Genomic DNA, 19,128 nt, shown 5'->3' on the forward strand with positions numbered 1-19,128 from the left:
TTACTAAGTTAGATTAAAATGTCTCGATAAAAGAGTCTTTTTATTCACTTTGGATTGAGCTGTTATGCATCGATCAGACCCTGAACCTGACTAGTAATTTGTTATGCACCTTCTGGCTTTGTGTCGTACGATATAGTATTTCACGTCTTAATTTAACGATCGTAAAAATTTATATGTATTCAAAAAAAAAAAACTCTATCATCAACTAATTGGCAAATTTTACTCACACTGACTTTTCTTCGTATACTTGATATGAGTATTGGTTTCGAAACCTCAATATGTTTTTTTAAAAATTATTTTTATTTAAAAATAATACAATTGTAACCCTAACATCAATGTATAAAAAAACTTCAAAAAATGATCAAGCCATCGATTCGTTCATAAGAAAGAAGATTTGATAGAGAGCTTGAATTTAGCCAACCAATCGAAATTCGAAAGCCCACAAAAGACTACGATAACTCAAAGGTTTATTATCGTATAAGGTTGAGGAGCAAATAGGAGAATTCTATCTTGTGGGCTAATAGAAAAAAAAAACTTCCTGTCTCGACGTGAAACCAAATCTCAAAGCGTACTTATCACGGCCTGCGTTGACTCATTACAAGTCAAAGTTTTAGTAAGGTGGTTTGACCACGCCTCTGTCCTCGTCAAAGTCAATTCTTAGAATTAAATTGTCTGCCATTTAGACTAATAATATTCCCACATGCTTTGAAGTATGACCTCTTTTTGGATGCAACACATTGAGATTGAGATTAAAAGAAGAACGCAAACTCAATAAGTCATGTCAAAAGCATACTTACATAATTGGATCAAAAATAAAAATAAAAAATTTTATCGTATATCGATCATTAATATCGACTAGTCTAATTATTAAATCGTAAGATCTTAAATTAGAATTTCACTTTGTCATTTATCTTTTATTAAAAAAATAATATATTTTAATGATATTTAAGTCTTTTAATTCATAGATGAATTTTTTAATCCTCACATAAATTCTATGATTTGATCATATAATTGATATTCGAATTAGTAGTAATTACTTACTATCGCCAAAAATGTAAATAAATTATGAGCGTATGTTCGTTCCATCTAAGAAATAGTAATCCTTTAGGGGAAAAGAAGGACACGGAGATGGGTACAGAATTCCGACGAGTCCCTCTCCGAGTACCTCAAAACCAATGGGAGACGGTAACGCAGATGCGACCGATCGACATTATAAGACCGGTTGGTGCGAGTTGGCCGGAGGCAACGCTATTACTGTTGGGACTGCCCCCATCTCGTTTCCGTGTGGTGGGGGAGATCTATCCGAAGGCGTTGCCGATCGATGCACGCTAATTAATGCCAGCTCGTGGGTGCAATTAATCCAACCTCAGATCCAAAGAAGAACTCTTTCCGTCTCATTCATTGCTGCTTGTCTGCCTGCTATAACGATGTCGTCGGATGCAGTTTGCCGTCGGCCAAATCTGTAACTTCTGTCGGTTTAAACAGCATCGACGGTAATAAGAATGACGCCATTTAAAAGTATTTTATTATTTTTATAATTAACTATTATTAGTATCTTGATCTTTATATTTAAAAAAAATTATATTTACATCTCTATAATTATGAAAATAAAATATTTAGTTTCATTTACTCTAATATCATCGATTTTATCAATAAAAATAAAATAATAAATAATAAATAAATAGATAATTTTGATGATAACGAACGAAAAGTGAGAACCGTTCTGCTGCGATGTGACGCTGTTGCAGACTATTGTTGTTGGGTGAGTGTCGGATGATACGTGGCGTTGCTCGTTGGTGGATTTGGCGTTTGTTTTTGCTTCGTGTTTTCTGTTATCAGAAGCAATAAAACGTGAAGTTGCTTCTTAGCATTCCTTTGTGTCACAAAAGTGTTGCCGAGGAAGGGAGGGACCGGAAAGCTTCGCGTTTGCTGACGGATGCTCTTCTCTGGTAATCACCTCTGTCGCAGCGCATGAGTTGGCTGTGCGGAGGGCATCTCGGCTGACACGGTCACGACTGCTTCTTTGTCTGCTTTAACAGCGAGTGGCTCTATTCTCGGTGCCGCCGCTGCCCACATTCCCCAATCTTGCTTCTGGTTTTGGTTTTGGGAGGAGGGCTGTAGTGCTATACCCATACTCCCCAGTCTTCCTCCCCCGTGACTGGCCCTCTGGCGTCGCCACCACCAGCTGCAGGACGCCTGGAATTGCGTTTGGCTTTCTGGCGACGAGGTGGATCGAGGTAAGCCGGGTCTTCCCCTCCATGTTCCTTTTTCTGGTTCTTCCTGTTCGGGTTTCTTGAATCGTTATCTGCCGACGGAGCGAGCGTGGGAGGGTTTGATTGTCTGTGGGGGAGAGATGGAAAAGTGGGATGGGGACTTGGCTTTCGTTTGGCCTTCTTTCTTGGCTCTTCTCTTTTGGAATCATGAGTTTTGGATCGGATCGTGCGAAGAAGAGGATGCTTGTCGCTCTGGGCTTTCGTCTGATGTGCCTCTCCTCTTTTCCGCCTTGATGCTTGATTTGGTAGTGGTACGCGAGTCTTCTCACTTGTGGCTTCTTCTGTGACAAGGGCCGCGAAACTGGTGATCGGATGAGGCAAGTGGCGCTCCTGCTCCGGTGATTGGTGCTGATAGTTGGCCCCAAGGTTGGATTTTTGACATCAGAATGAGGGATTTCCCTTCTTGTTTCGGCGAGAGTGGGGTTCAGGTTTCGGATTCCTCGTCGGGGGCCAGCCGAGCCGCTCAAAATCTGGTGACCTGTCTTTACCAGGCTCAACTCCTCGGTCGTTCTTGTGTGATCAACGTCACATGGAGCAAGAATCTGATGGGCCAAGGCCTGACCGTCGGAATTGATGATTTCGCCAACCAATGCCTCTGCAAGTTGGAAATCAAGCCATGGTTGTTCTCCAAGAGAAAGGGCTCCAAGATCTTGGAGGTGGAGAATAGCAAGATAGCTGTATCCTGGGACCTCTCTGCTGCCAAGTTTGGACCAGGGCCTGAACCGATCGAAGGTTTCTACATCGCGGTGGTCTTCCATCTTGAGATGGTGCTGCTGCTGGGGGATCTGACCAAAGAAGCCTACCGGAAGACCAATGCAAGCCCTTCTCCTTCAAATGCTGTGTTCATTGCCAAGAGAGAGCACATCTATGGAAAGAAGGTCTATTCAACAAAGGCTCAATTTTGCGACAATGGGCAATCCCATGAAGTTGCAATAGAGTGTGACACCATTGGACTCAAGGATCCATACCTTGAGATTCGCATCGACAGGAAACGGGTAATGCAGATCAAGAGACTCGCATGGAAATTCCGCGGAAATCAGACAATCCTGATCGATGGGCTTCCTGTGGAGGTATTTTGGGATGTTCATAGCTGGCTTTTCGGTCCGTCTTCTGGGAATGCTGTCTTCATGTTTCAAACTTGCCTTTCAGCTGAAAAATTGTTACCATGGTCTGCATCACAGAACTTTAGGGAATCTCAGTTGCAAGGCCTTGGTTTTTCTTTGGTTCTTTATGCTTGGAAAAATGAATAGTGAGGATATTTTTACTCTTTTCTTTAATTTTCTTTTGGGTGCTAACAGAATCTAGCAAGAAATATGTTTTTACTATCGAGAGTGAAACCCATTTATCTTTTGTTGTCACCCCTTGTAACTCTGTTCTGTTTTGATGGATTCGCAAGATTCTGAAACATCCACTTGTTTCTTCCCTCCTTTTCTTCTCTCTTTGTGATCATTATCTCATGTTAGACAGTGTTTTCTATTGATTGTCAGCCTACCATGGAGAAATATGTATTTGTCTTGTACATTTAATTGAAAACTTATGAAGATAGAAAATAGTTTGATGTTAAAGACTTATTAATCCATATTTGGTATCTGCAAGAATTTGCTGTTATAGTCTGTTTAGTTTTTGTGGTTGTTTCGATGTTTCTTTGTCCGGTGCATAATCTTTTGCTAATTGAAGACTGCATAGATCTGATACATCGAAGATGCACCGAATTGAAGCGATTTATTCATCGTTTTATTATATTTAATCCTTCTTTCCTAGGCCTGTTCAGTATGAAAGCAATTCGAGCACAAAAGTGCTGAAGATAGTAGGTGGTTTAAGATTGTCCAGATTGCTACACCTTGTGGATACCGTCTCCTTTATGCCTTTTGCTGTGTTTTGAGCATTTCTATTTCATGCAGGAACATATAAGTAGGATGCTGTCCCCAAAGGGCATTTTTAGTTTGGTTGTCTGAAACTAGTTTTCTCTTCTCCTTGACCTGTTGGTTGCCGGTTATTTGCCTGCGACGAGATCAAATCATTTCTTAGCAGGCAGCATGATTTCAAAATTTTAGTTGAAGTAGTAAATTTTGTTTTTACTGCTGCTATTGTGATCAAATCATTTCTTAGCAGGCAGCATGATTTCAAAATTTTAGTTGAAGTAGTAAGTTTTGTTTTTACTGCTGCTATTACATATATGCTTTCACATATTCCCAACCAACATTTTGCTTGCTACTGACCAATCCAATGTCTGTTTTTTGACCTCTCTAGGGTACTAAGATAAAGAAAAGTTCCACTAATGCATCAGGTACTTGTCATGCTACTGCATCAAGGCCTGCTTGAATTCTTGGATTCATAATCTGCCTATATTAAAAGTTCATGTCGGTTGTATTTCCCGAAAAATGTATACTATTGCAGTGAAGTTATACACATCAGTTCTAACAAGGTATGCATCATTCTTCCTGCTACTGTTTGGGTTGGATATCATTGGTTATTGTCTAGCTTGTTACCCCATGACAGGGTTCAGAGAATTGTGCTGAGCCGTTTTCCGACCAGGTTTGGGACCGAGATTTGTACTAGTTGATCCATATGAAATTAGGTTCTCTCTTCCCTAAAAGGTTCTATGGCTAAGTTTCTGATGAATTACCAATGCATGTGCTAAAGGTTTTTTGTACTGCTGTGTGATCTGTTTATAGATTTGTACGATATTCTTAAAATAACCTTTTTTTTAGATGTGTATTATCAAGTGCCTGAAAAAGGAATCTTATTATTTTCTGGATTTTTGATGGTAATCTCTATGCTGCACCAGATTTCATTTGTTAAGGTATCCTAGACATGTCTAATTTTCTTAAAATTTCAGGACTAAGGGGTTAAAAGATTTCTTGATCTTGATTTTGTCTTTATTTCTAAAGTCTTAATGAACAAGCAGACATTTGCACTGGCATTCTTGTTAGAAATCCAAGGAGAATCTACTGAATCATCAAGAACCTTATACAGGAGGGTTTTTCTAACAGCAGTTTGACTTGTGATCAATGTTAAATTTGCAACAGCAAATGTAACCCAACCTTTCTGGTCGAGGGGAAGTTGATGGGTCTTGGACAAGGTTTTTTGAAACTTTGAGATCTTTCTTGTATTTTAATGGAGCTTGAAATGGAGCAATGGACTACAGGAAAAGAGAAGCAAGAGTGACACTGTGACCAGCAGTTGGGAAGTCTGTCAGACAGTCAAAGAGCTAAAATAAAAGGGGAAAAGAAAACAGGACTAACCAATATGATGTTTGTTCTGACTGGGTTGGAGGATTCTGTTCATCTTTATTGTCCTCAAATTACTGCAGAAAAAGTTAATCTGCCTGTGTTTCTCTATTGCAGCTTTCGGCGTAGTTATCTCAAATTTTCTTTCAGATTTACTCTTTCCGTACCTGAAATATGCGTCAGAGACAGTTGCAGTGCTTCACTAATTCTGGTCCACTTGAAGTGAGAAAGCTGCAATTACACTCTATGGTGACAACTTTATGTTAGATAAGATCAAAGCTTGACAACATTCGACAAGATCAGTAGCTATAGATAAGATCAAAGCTACAACTAGCATAATTTTATCCGACCCATATTACAATCATTCATTGGACCGGTAAACACCGATCAGTAGCTACAGCGACTGAGTGAATATAATACATAGAACGAATTGAAGATCATAGTTATTATATGGCAACAAAATGCATGTAATCATTAGAGCAAATCACGGACAAACGAGGATAGAATGCTTGTGTGCGACAAATTTAGTCATGATCAAAAGGCAACTGCTGCGAAGGATGACAACCAAATATGAGTCGGAAAATCTCAAGCTTTTCTCCAAAAGTTATATTTCTATCACACTCAAACTGCACATACAGCGACCAAAAATAGTGTAAACGGTAAAACAAATGGAATATCACCCAGAACAGAATTGGTTGGTGCAAAATGCAAGTAAAATCAATATACACTAAACCACTGTAATGACAATAATTATGACCAGGAGGCAACTGCTGCAGCATAGAATTCACCTGCTTTCAATCATTTTCAGCTATATAATTCGGTTGCTCACCCTGGCAAAGGTACTCATCGCACCGCGAAGCAGATCCCCAGTCTCTTCTGAGCCTTAAAATATCCTCTGTGAACGTAGAACCTGATGCTCCTATGAAAACAGTTGACATGGCACAGATTGTTTTATCCAGCATCGCCTCAACCTGCAGGTGTAAAAGGCCAACTAGGTGAATTACTATGGGGGTGATAATTCTATGATGACTATCATGGTGCTTAATGCATTATTGTCAAGTATGTCATAAGTTTTTCAAGAGAGAAATGGTGCACCTGATTATCGCCACCCAACTTATTTCTGTATAGCAAAGCATCCCATTTTTCAGCACTATCATGATCAGGCCTCTTGAAGAGAGGAACCTGCTTGCCATTAAAGACAACTAAAGACTGGAGAAGGTTTGTTTCACTCTCAGCTGCATCTGTTGACAGGTATATGACTGGCACATCAGCTTTTTCAACAATCCGAAGTATACATTCTGCTGCCTGCGGAATAGGGAAAAAGCAACTCTCTGGTTTCAGATTGCTGCAAGTTGACATGGAACATGAATGTCAGACGATGAACACTTTTCTTTATAAATTCAAATTTATAGAGATGATTAGGTTGTCTTCTATAGCTCATATTCATTTCTCATATTCATAAATAAATTGCAAAGTCTAGTTCTTTTGTCATATTTGCCCCTCTTTAACTCTTAAGGTTTTCTTCTTAAAGTCCACGTTTCCCCTTCCTTAAGTTAATGTTTTAATATTTGCTTCATGATATCTGTTTTAAATATACAGTTTCTCAATCTAACGATGTAAAATTTGATATGACTAGCACTTAGGATACTACCCGGAGCCACCACCCAATTTAAAATCTTGGCACCAAACCATCAGCAGGCAACTTCCAAAAACAAAGATCCCTAATTCACCAACAGGAACACAGGGATGTCAATTTTTCATTGTCTCTATTAAGAAATTAAAAAACACCTCAGTATATTAGACTTAAAACGTGTTCTGAAATGTGGGGTCAAATTCAGCTTCATTGGACTTTCAACTCCCATATCAAAACTTACTTCGCTGTGCACATTGCGTTTAGCAATCAACCAGTACCATTGATCACCAATGCATCTAGGAAACAAAATCTCTTTCTACTTGCAAAGTAATTCCACAGAGCCCTCATTCTCATCAATGCCAAATTATCTTACTAACAAGAAATGAGCAGCTAATTTCAGTTAATTGTCACAAACTAAAATGAAAATTTTAGCTTTGATGCAACATTTGGAACTAATCTATGTTTCAACTTCTGAATATATGGTTTGCATTCAGCTAATTATCAATAAATACCCAGAAACTGTTTTATGTCCATTAACCAACAAACTTATGGTATTACACAGCTCTCAATTTCTACGCCCGTTCTATGGTCATTTTTTGAATTAGAAATTAAAAATTATTAATGTGGTCAAATTGGCATATCTAAAGAGAACCATAACAAGTAAAAGGCACAGCTCCTGAAGAAAGCTCTGCTAGCATCTAACAGTTTTATATGACAATCACAAGGTAACATAGTTAAGAACTTAAATAGCTTTTATGTGAAGCTCATGATGATGCCTTAGGACCTATGTCTTAAGATGCCCTCATTGGTAGGTAAAGTTATCATGATTCAGATATGCACCACATTAAGGCTTAATTCAGGTAGGTAAACCCACACAGCAAAGACAGGTACGTCACTCTTACTAAAAGGAGATACCAAAACATTACTAATTTCTGTTTTAATTAAAGTTCAGATCATCAGTTTCATCCTGACACTTGAAGATCTCTTCCCCTGAGAATGTCCTTGCAGGCCATTTAGTACCTTTGAATTAATGTCAATCACCTCTACAATTGTAGCATCCTTGCAAATGACCTGTTGCAGGCTCCAGACCCAAAAATACCTAATTGATCCATAAGCCAATTGTTTATTACGATGCAGCTAAACCTGCTTTCAGATTATTGTTACCACCACCATGAAGGCCTATATCAGTCACCTTGGGCCTAACCCACTGGGATATTTGTAGGAAGTTCTATTAAAAATCTGAAGCCACAGTCCACGTCAATGCCAAAAGGAGGTCATTTCATCAGGCAGGTAAAGAGCTTATCATGGTCGACCATGTTTCATTCCTAGGTGACCCTAGGACCACAACTAAATGAATTCACAAGATGTGTTCTAGCTTGGGCAGCAAAAAAAGGAGTCAATCTCATCACATCTACCCCCAAGTCATGTGTGGATAATTCCAGATACTTAATGAACTTGTATTATAAATTTGATGTTTTGATCAAGGTCTGACTAATTAAATAGGTCATCATTACTTATATCACATTAGTTAAATAGGTTATTTTCTTAAGAAGACTTACAATTTTTGTAGTCCCAGAGTAAAGAGATTTTGATGGGATGGCAAAAATTAATTTTTATCATCACAATTATAAATATATGAGCATGTATGTTCTAGAGAATATGGCTAAAATTAATAAATTCTCTTCTTCTCCTCAAATGTCTCCTCTCTATTCTCCATCTCTTTTCTTTCTTCCCCTAAAAATTATCTCTTGAAGTTTACTATCTTCCGTTGAAGAAAGGTGGAACTTGATAACAAGTGATACATCATAACATGATTTCTCCTCTCTCCTCTTTCCATCATTTCTTATTTATTCCTCTGAAATTAGTTCTGCTACAGTCATTCTTTTTAATTACAAAACATATTTCTTTTACTTTAAATACCCTGCTCTCACACAGATTGACCTTAGATCATGGATGTCAATTTCAGATAACTCTTGCCAGTTCAAACCTTCTATAAATTTCAAAGAAATTATTTGAAATCTAGTGGCACAGTGAACTAAACTATGATCCTAATTCCTAAATATGGACCTAGCGAGAAAGTGAACTATAAATCTACACTACCAATGATCATAATTAACTGACATCAAAGCAAGAAGGTTCCTAACGTCCCAGGATCACTATCATCAAACTTATCAATTTAAATATTAGCAGAAGATCATCACTGAAAGTATGGCTCAAGGTTAATCTCAGACAAATTCAAGGTTTATTATTTAAAATATTGTTGATCTAAACCTCTATAATCTCTCACATTCTTCACTTCCAATTATGCCCAATGGTGATCATAATTGATCAGGTAGCACCATAAACAGCCTAAAGTGCATAATCAACTTCTCCTTTTTTAACAACCTATATCATGAAAAATAGTTCAAGAAGCTTCTTTATCTCTTGGCATAAGACCAAAGTGAAGTAGTTCTTGAATTTAAAATTTTGCATAATTCTACCTTATTGCTTCATTCAAAAATGTCCAACTTCCTAATAATCAGACCTTGCCTTACACAAGGTTTTTCCTGTCGAATCTTTTGCCCCCTTGATTCACGATCAGCAAATGGTAAAGACCACTTCTTCCCACCAGGCCTTGTTCTCTCAGTAAAGCTTGCAGATGCTATATACAATCTTAGGAGATTGACACCGAAATCAAGTGTCATTGTAATTTAAGGTATGGCATGGGAGAGACTAGACATGGTTGAGCATAATTTAAGTAGCTTTGCTCCTTGCAAGTTAGTGACAGGATATCAGATACATATAGACGGAATCAAATGGCAACAAAAGAAATATATCGCATTAACTAAAAAATGTTAGACAGGTAGCTTTGGTACACCACACCACACGATCTAATCAACTAGCAGTGATCATTGAGATATTCAACAGTAAATAGTAGCTTATAAAATGTCACGAGAAAATACCACATCTTTAAAGGTTTAGAAACTGTATCAATTGTTATGGGATGCTTATTTGCTTGATCACATTTGAAGACATAAATCAAACGTACAGCACAAAGGTAAAGGATTAGCTTACCAGAACTTCAAGAATCCATGTCGACGGAAATGCAGAGCTATGAAGTTGCTGCCCAAGAAGGTCTGTACAAACCGCTGCGCTGTGAGATAAATGAGTCGACTTGGTTGGATCAACGTCTTGCATTTATGAGCAAGTGGACCGCCTGGCTGTTTCATCCACTCTTCCTCAACATCCGCATAGAACACATCCCCAATTGCGATAACCTCATCGTTAGATGTGAATTTAGGCATGATATCCCCAACAAACCTCTTCTTTTGCATCTTCAATTTGGCATCCTCAGGCCAAGCAGCTTCAATTTTACCGAAGGAAAGCCCCAAGTCCTTCAATTTCTTAATGTGCTCCTCATCCAAATAACAAGGTGGCGAAGCCATGTAGCATATGAACCTATCGATCTTCATCTTGTTCTTGAGTGTTTCAGAAAACTCATCGAATTTAATGACTACCTTCCTACCAAAGCATTCATTGATGTGATCGATATCCAAGACCTGATCATACTGGTAGTCGAATCTGGGGCTTGGAAGGACCAGCGCACGGTCCAGAAGTGCCGCGAAGAACATGTGCTTCTCCAGGCAGATCAGATGGTTAGACATCTGGCCCGATAAGCAGATCGCGAACAAATACCGGTCTTTCTTCGGTTCCCACTCTATCGTCCTACTTGTTGGTCGATCCACCTTCCTGCACACATCAACTCCAGGGCCAGACATGCCAAAGAATACATTGTCATCCGAAGTGCCCGACGACGAAGAGTTCCCAACATTGTGAGAAGACAGGAGAGCGTTCTGGATCTTCTTGTTCAACTTGATCTGCTCGAACAATGCCGATCTGAACTCATCGAATGCTGCAGCCTTTGCCAGATCTGTTCTTACCGAAGTGGAATTCGGGGCTGAGGAAGGAGGAGCAGAGACGTCCAAAGCGACAGAACGCGTGCGATTCCAGAGCTTGAGAAGGCCTAATTGCTGGTCCCTGAGAAGAAAGAGAGCACGGAGCTCGGACTCCCGCATCCGATCAAGCGGGAAGTTAGCACCGCCAATAGAGCCACCGCGGTAGAAGAAGAGGAGGAGGACGACGATAAGCAAAGAGAGGAAGGCAGGAAGGAGGAGGAAGAGGAGGCAGCATTTGCGGGAGAAAAATCCGCGACCGCCGATCCGAGCGGGGAGGTGACCAATCTCGAGGGCGGAATTGGGGTGGGGGCGCTTGGTCTCGTTCTGAGGGACCAGATTGCGGTGCTCCTCCTCTTCGTCTTCCTCCTCTAACTCGTCGTCGGAGGCGGAGGAAGAGGGAATTCTCGCCATTGGCAGGTACGCTAGACAAGGGATCAGCAGCACCAAGCCATGTTTCACGAAAAATCGCCTGCGTCGGCCTTCTTGGATTAAGACAGGTTACCGGAAGACAGTGATAGAGCGACGGCTTTGCACTTTGCTTAGAGGGAGTCGGGGGAGGATTTGATCGATCGGATTCCGGCGAATTTGAACGATAGGGTAAATAGATATAGATATTTCACTTTCACAACTATAGGAATTCATTATGAGCCGGTAAACCTGATGTGCTCAAACAGAACTTGGGAACTAATTGTGCAGCCATGCAACTTACCTACGCAGAAGCTTAACGAATACATTGTGGAACCAATCAAATTATTTAGGGGCTTTTATATATATATATAGAGCGAGAGAGAGAGAGAACTATATGGAATAAGTATAGTAGTTTCGGTTATATTTTCAACTAGTAATAGATGTACCCCTCAACAGTATACCTGGATGGGCTCAGACAACTTTGGTTCCTCTTCCATCTTATTCATGCGTTGAAGATACCGCTCAGTTAGCAGAAGAAATCATGCATGGGTTCATCATGCTCGTTGTATCAGTTGCTACCATGTTCTCTAACTTTTCTTCCTTTTCTGTCTGTGTTTTCTTGCATTTGTAGCATTGCTTTCTGGACGGACTGTGATGTTCCGTCACATCAAACGAGAGAGACAGCAATCATCGGTGTATTATATTGATATCTCATTAAGGTAATGTTCGATGCACTTCAATTATTGTGCGTAACATACTGCGAAATCGATGTAGCTTTGACGATCCTTTTCATGGTAGTGATGATGATCCTGCTTCTGAGCAATGCGAGAACATTAATCAGAGGGTGGCACGCTCGGGAACAGCAAAAGGCTGAGAGCAAATGCAGAGAGTCGTCAGATAAATGTTCGTGTTACTTTTTCTCGCTCTCGAACGCCACCTGCGAGCCTCTCTCGTCGCTGCGCACAAGACGACATCCACCGCTGTGTTGTATGCTCGGTCCACTGTGATCGCAGAGAGCTGAGGTACAGAGAGCGAAAGTGTCACCGACGCAGCAGTCACTGTGGCTCCGTTTTTGGCTCTATTCGCAGCCTCTTCCCATCCTGCCCCCCCCTCCTTCCCCCTCCTCCGCAGATACGTCCAACGCCATGTTACAGAACAAGAAGACAGTGAAAGTGAAAGCAAGCGGGGAGTGGAGATTTGGGGAAGAATGGCATTACAATGATTCATTTGAACCGCATTGCGGAAGGAGTGACGGCAGTGAGGGGATTGAGATGGTGATTAGAAGAAGGGAAGAGTAAGGAAAGGGGAGGGAGGGGAGTTCCTCTATCGATCTCAGGAGAAAGAAGAGAAGAGAAGGTTTGTGGAGGATGGCAACGCGCTTGACGTTTAGCCTTCTCATGGCGACGCTGGCGTTTCTCTGGTTATCGTGCGGGATGGCTGCAGCGAGGAAGCGGTTGGAGGTGCAGCGGCACCTCAAGCATCTCAACAAGCCTCCCGTCAAGACCATCACGGTTCTCTCTCTCTCTCTCTCTCTCTCTCTCTCTCTCTCTCTCTCTCTCTGATTTCTTATTGGATTCTTCCACTATTTAACAAGATCTGAAGAGTAACAAAGAAAATATGAAATTGCAGAGCTCTGATGGAGATATCATAGACTGCGTGCATGTCTCTCACCAGCCAGCCTTTGATCACCCTTTCCTGAAAAACCATACCGTGCAGGTTTGCCTTTCGTTGCTCCTCCCTCGCTCTCTTCTCCTTATTACCAGCTGATCCACCTTCTTCATCACTGTGTTCATCCTTTTGTTGGTCTCTCTGTGTTTCATATCAGATGAGGCCTGCCTTCTACCCAGAACGCACTGCGAACAAGGTGGAATCACTCAAGAACAGCCCCTCCATAGCTCAGCTGTGGCATCGTAACGGGAGGTGCCCCGAGAACACCGTCCCCGTTAGGAGGACGAAGAGGGACGATCTGCTGAGAGCAAGCTCCGTGAAAAGGTACGGGAGGAAGAAGCATAAGAGCATCCCGATGCCATTGACTGTTGACTCTGACCTTCCGAACGAGAGTGGCCATCAGGTATAGTCGAAGACAGAGTTGCCTCTTCCTTCGTTGTTTCTTGCTGGCTCTCATTCTCCATTTCTCATTTGCTTGCTCTTTTCTTGGTCCCTGTGATCAGCACGCAATCGCTTATGTAGAGGGGGACAGGTATTATGGAGCTAAAGCCACCATAAATGTGTGGAAGCCAAAGATCCAGCAGACCAACGAGTTCAGTCTGTCCCAGCTGTGGATTCTAGGCGGCTCTTTTGGCGAAGATCTCAACAGCATTGAAGCTGGTTGGCAGGTGTGTTTCTCCCTTGCTCCCGGAAGAATAAGAAACAGTACGTAGCACTCGTTCAACTGCGCATTGACTTCTGCTCTGCTGTGTTCATGATCAGGTCAGTCCCGATCTCTATGGAGACAACAACACAAGGCTGTTTACTTATTGGACTGTAAGTAAACACTTGTTCCTCCTATCAAATCCCTCTGCGTGTGTTCTATTTGTCCTTTCAAGGTCGATTTCTATGGCTAATGTTTCACGTTGAATCATCAGAGCGATGCTTATCAAGCAACAGGGTGCTACAACCTGCTCTGCGCAGGATTCATTCAGATCAGCAACGAAATCGCAATGGGCGCCAGCATCTTCCCCCTCTCCGACTACGGCGGTTCGCAGTACGATATCAGTATACTTGTTTGGAAGGTACAGACCAAACTCATGCATCTCATGATCTCTGCTGCCTGCTTTTCTTCTTTCTCACCTCATCCGTGTTATAAACAGGATCCACAGGAGGGACACTGGTGGATTCAGTTTGGCAACGACTACGTCTTGGGCTACTGGCCTTCGTTTCTGTTCTCCTACCTGACAGAGAGTGCGTCGATGATACAGTGGGGAGGTGAGGTGGTGAACTCAGAGCTAGAGGGAGAGCACACCTCGACTGGGATGGGCAGTGGCCATTTCCCGGAGGAAGGCTTTGGCAAGGCAAGCTACTTCAGGAACATTCAGATAGTGGATGGATCCAACAATCTGAGGGCACCCAAGGAGGTGGGCACGTTCACTGAGCAATCCAGCTGCTATGATGTGCAGAATGGCAATAATGATGACTGGGGACATTACATTTATTATGGGGGTCCAGGTAGAAACACTGGTTGTCCATAGAACTCTTTCTACCTCTTCTGCTAGGCGAGTGTGAAGTTACTTCCACCTGTAGAAGTGAGAGCAGAGGTGCTCAAGTTTCCTTGAAGAATTCATGTACCTATTTGCTGGTCTGTAGTTTTGCTGCTCCTCGAAGACGCTTCTTCTGTTGATCTTAATGGATGCAAGATATAGCGGTGGCTGTGAGCATGATTTGAAATAAAGATCTTGGAGTATTGCTAATCACAGCATGAATACCTTTGCTTCCACAGCAGCTTAATAGGCAGCAAACATTGCCTTCCAAGTGAACAACAGGTACAGGTTAGCAGTCCTACCCTGCACAGGCCACAAGGTGGGACTTGCCCTCTCATAATTAGCATCTAAGCTTATTTAAAAGATAAAAAGAGTTTCATATTTACCATTCTCCTGTTGGAAATTTGTTTAGATAACTATAAAAAATATATATAAATTCGAATTTTGCTGAAACATAGTTGAACTTAGAATTTAGAGTGGGGTACATACACAGTCACAAACACCCAGTAATAATATATATAAGAAATAAGGTACAGACAGCTCGATTTTGGCCCCAGTAATTACCAATCGAACACCCTTGTCAATGTTTCCCAAACTCTTCTCCTTATAAGGCAGACGGCTCCCATCAAAGAGAAGTGCTCGAATCCCTCCTTCTATCTCAACTTCCGTCGGGAACAGGAATCGTAGGAGGGAGCAAAGAAAAAGCCATCTACTATTCTTACCTCGACGGAGGCAGCAGCGACAGCTCTCAGGCTTAGGCTCGTCGCGCCGATGGCCCTCGTCATGGCGTGTTCGTTCGTCGAGAAGGCCCGCGTCACCGAGGTTCCGGCACCCAGCCCCACCTCCGAGGCCTTCGTGACCACTTCCGCCGCCAAAGGGTTACCTCTTCTTCTGAGGACGCCATCCTCGCCCGGTTGAGTTCTACTTTACGTATGTGCGTGCGGTGATTACGTGTGTGATTGGCCATGCAAATGACGGGTCTGCGTCTTATCAAGCTGATGAACTTTGGTCCATTCCGAAGACAACGAGACCACCGTGGCCGGCTTGTATTTATGCACTGCATGCAATGACGGAGGAGAGCAATGGGTGGACGGGCATCACGCATGGTGTCCGCCACATCCTAGCTGTTCACGTGGTTCTTGGACGTGGAAGGGTCCCATCAATTATGTACGGCGTTTGGCTTCCCATTTCCTATGGGCCCCATCGGCTTCCCGGTGCCACCCTGTAAAGTGTGCCTCCACTTAACCAAATTAGTTAAGATTAACCTATGTTGAGTTAGATATACAAAGCTTTTAATAGAAAATTCTAGAAGCCAAATTTGTCATTGGAAGTGACAAACGCAATCGGATTCGCTTCCAAACTACTCCGTTGACTCAGTAAAAGATGTTACAGGAAGTCACTCAGCATCCTCACAACTTGATTCGCTTTGGGCCGCTCCTCCGGGCACTCTGCAGTGCACATCATTCCGATCTTTACCATTCCCATCACCTCCCCTTCGCTTTCAGCGTCATCGATCTCTTTGTCTGTGACCACTTCCAATAGCACCATCCCAAAGCTATAGACATCCGATTCCTGGGTAGGTTGCTCCTTGCCGTTCACTAGCTCAGGCGCCCTGTACCCAAGTCTGGTCGTCGTCCCCGCCGCGAACATTGCCCCGTCAGAGAGACAACCCGAGGGATAGTGCGGCATAGCTTGGTGGAAGTTGGACGCGAATCGCATTATGCCCCATTCAGCTATGCATGCGTTGCCCGGCTCGTCGATGAGAATATTTGATGGCTTGATGTTGGCGTGAACCAGTGGGGATCGCGCTGGGAAGGCATGGATGAAGGCGATGCCTTCCGCCGCTCCCATTAGTATCTGCTTCCTGCTCATCCAGTCCAATGTTCTTCCGCTTCCTTCACCTGCACAAGAAAGACAACCGTCGAATGACCGTGCGATTGTCTGCTGACTTTTGCTGTTCTAAGGAACTTACTATTGCTCTGCAAGAGGGAGAGAAGGCTTCCGTTGGGCATGAAGTCGTAGACGAGAAGCTTCTCCTCGTGGGCGTTACAGTATGCTCTCAGGCTCACGACACGGGGATGTCTCACTCTCCCGATGAGATGCATCTGCCGGTCGAAGGCCTTGCAATGGGACGGGAACTGCACGGCGCTGAGCCGCTTGACGGCGACGATTATGCCGTCCTCGAGCACTGCCCTGTAGGTGCTCCCGGAAAGTCCTTTGCCCAGTACCTCAGCAGAAGACTTCAAGAGGCAGTCCAACCTGAGATCTTCTCCTCCTTCAAAGCAAATCAGGCTTCTGTCCTTTTCCTTCTCTTCACGTTGCAGTTGATCAGGCTCGAGCTCCCGAATGCTTGCAGCGGCGCCGTTCAGAGACGTTATGAGCTTCTTCCTCAACCAAAGGTACATTCCGACGATGACGACCAAGCCGATCGCAATCACCAGCAGGTCGCTTATACCAATGGCTAAGAGGGCAGTGAAACCAACTTTTGTGGAAGATCTAGAGCTTGAGGAGTCAGTGGCAGACTGTAAAGAAGCTGGAGAAGGGCTGACGGCGGTGTTGTCATCTGAAAGGCGAGAAACCTCACCGCAGCCAGGAAGAGGTGAGCCGCAAAGGCCTTGGTTCCCTTCGAAAGCCGAAGCTGGGAACTTCGACAGGAGATCAGTGACCTCCCCAGACAGCTGGTTGCTGGATACGTTGAAGTCACTAACATTTGGCAGCCGCAACCCCTCAACCCCACCGGAGAATTGGTTGTGTTCGACCCTCAGGGAAACTAAGGAAGGCAGCGACACGTTCAGAGTCCCACGTAGTTTATTGTGGGAGAGGGAGAGACGCCGTAGTCTCGGATTGTTCAGGGTGGTCAGATGAGGCAGCAAGCCGGTGAGATTGTTCCTTCTGAGGCTGAGGACGCGAAGGCGCGTGAGGCCGAACAGAGGCGTCACGCTCCCCGTAAGGGATGCGTGGTCGAGGCGGAGGCCGACGACCCTGCTTCGGTAGCACGTCACACCAATCCACGAGCCAGAGCATGGATCGTGACCCTCCCAGCTACGCAAGACGGCGTTGCAGGGGTCCGCGGACGCCTTGAAATAGAGAAGGAGATGAGCATCACGTCCCCTGAGTGCATGTTCATGCGCAGTAGTTACAATTAGGAAGAAGAAGAAGACGAGGATGAAGTACATGTTGTGGGACGGCATTGCTAAGCCGAAGCATGTGATATGGTTCATTTTATAGAATGAGCTTGTTATAGGCAGGCAGCGTTGGTCAAGGGAAGAAGAAAGAGAGAGAGAGAGAGAGGGAGGCGGGAGGGTTGCAGATTTGAAAAGGAATGATAGGATTAAATGGAATGGACATGGAGAAGGTTCCAAATGGGAAGGGTGGTGCGGTCAGTCACTTCGATGGGTGGGAAAGTCGAAGAGCGGCGACCGAGGCAAAGTTGACTAATGAGCAGTGAACGTTTGGGTGCGTTTGCAAGCGAGTAGGGGAATTGACGTTTCCTAAATATGCTTCTTTGTTCCGAGGAACAAAACAGGTCGCCGTGGCAAGACATCTTTGTTCCTACTGCGCTTGGATTTGTCTGCCGGGAGTGATCGATCGGTTTCTTGCGACGCCGCTGATGTGTGATGGCCGCAGTTAGATGGCACTCGCTCATGTGCTCATCGGATGTCATATGTCGCGTCGTCTCGGTGATCAGATGAATCCATGTCCATAACATCTTATTTTTTGCACACGTGGTGAACATTTTACGTGGGATGATTAAGTTATTACTTATAAATTTAATAAAAAAATATAAAGAGAAAATATATCGTGATTTTTTTTAAAAAAATATTTTTTGGGTTTTTCCTAAAAGGTGTTCTGTTTTTAGTTTTTACAGTTGGTATATCTTTTTTCTTTAATATCCTAAATACATTTTTCTAATATCTTTAACATCTTTTATTATTGTTTGTCACTTTTATTGCCTTTACCTTGTTGTCTTTATCCCATTGTGAGTCTTTATTGACTTAGCATGATCGCCTTTCATCATCTTTACTTTACATTCTTTCTCTTCTCTTTGTACTTTGATTCTTCTTATCTTTTCTCTATCCGACGATCGTTCACACAGAGACAACAATGTCTTGTGAAGGGAAAAAAGATTTTTATGAGAGAGTGAAGGTGATTGAATGAAAGCGACGAGTAATAAACAATGATAAGAAACATTTATAGTATTAGATGAAAAAGAAACACCAAATAAAAAAAGATAAAAACTAAGGTACCAACGAAAGATTTTTTTTAATTCACCCAAATATATATATGTACATAATTATTATTTATTTATAAAAATATATATTATATAATAATCCATAGAATTTTGTATATAATGTATTAAATTTTAAATTTTAATCACGGTTATTAGAAAAAAAAGATACATTCACTAATTAAATTAATATTATATATATTTATCAAGTGTGTAATAACTAG

General features: G+C 42.5%; 4 protein-coding genes across 4 annotated transcripts; 2 read left to right on the forward strand and 2 right to left on the reverse strand.

Annotated features, from left to right (window-relative positions):
* Positions 1-1,908: 1,908 nt before the first annotated feature.
* Positions 1,909-3,695, forward strand: LOC135643590 (uncharacterized). Its single transcript, XM_065160727.1, has 2 exons — positions 1,909-2,237; positions 2,565-3,695. The coding sequence occupies exon 2, from the start codon at positions 2,660-2,662 to the stop codon at positions 3,521-3,523; it is 864 nt and encodes a 287-aa protein (XP_065016799.1). The 5' UTR covers positions 1,909-2,237; positions 2,565-2,659; the 3' UTR covers positions 3,524-3,695.
* A 2,386-nt stretch (positions 3,696-6,081) lies between these two features.
* LOC135643589 (O-fucosyltransferase 36-like) lies at positions 6,082-11,780 on the reverse strand. The gene is made up of 3 exons (XM_065160726.1): positions 10,191-11,780; positions 6,599-6,848; positions 6,082-6,474 (listed from the first exon to the last, which is right to left on the reverse strand). The coding sequence occupies exons 1-3, from the start codon at positions 11,480-11,482 to the stop codon at positions 6,298-6,300; spliced, it is 1,719 nt and encodes a 572-aa protein (XP_065016798.1). The 5' UTR covers positions 11,483-11,780; the 3' UTR covers positions 6,082-6,297.
* An 869-nt stretch (positions 11,781-12,649) lies between these two features.
* LOC135642859 (protein neprosin-like) lies at positions 12,650-14,889 on the forward strand. Its single transcript, XM_065159343.1, has 7 exons — positions 12,650-12,990; positions 13,109-13,195; positions 13,305-13,550; positions 13,651-13,815; positions 13,910-13,963; positions 14,065-14,211; positions 14,290-14,889. The coding sequence occupies exons 1-7, from the start codon at positions 12,847-12,849 to the stop codon at positions 14,665-14,667; spliced, it is 1,221 nt and encodes a 406-aa protein (XP_065015415.1). The 5' UTR covers positions 12,650-12,846; the 3' UTR covers positions 14,668-14,889.
* A 1,069-nt stretch (positions 14,890-15,958) lies between these two features.
* LOC103991059 (probable leucine-rich repeat receptor-like protein kinase At1g68400) lies at positions 15,959-17,923 on the reverse strand. The gene is made up of 2 exons (XM_018828774.2): positions 16,649-17,923; positions 15,959-16,577 (listed from the first exon to the last, which is right to left on the reverse strand). The coding sequence occupies exons 1-2, from the start codon at positions 17,895-17,897 to the stop codon at positions 16,063-16,065; spliced, it is 1,764 nt and encodes a 587-aa protein (XP_018684319.2). The 5' UTR covers positions 17,898-17,923; the 3' UTR covers positions 15,959-16,062.
* Positions 17,924-19,128: the final 1,205 nt, after the last annotated feature.

Source organism: Musa acuminata, chromosome BXJ3-7 (genome assembly GCF_036884655.1).
Source record: "Musa acuminata AAA Group cultivar baxijiao chromosome BXJ3-7, Cavendish_Baxijiao_AAA, whole genome shotgun sequence".
Classification (NCBI taxonomy): domain Eukaryota; kingdom Viridiplantae; phylum Streptophyta; class Magnoliopsida; order Zingiberales; family Musaceae; genus Musa; species Musa acuminata.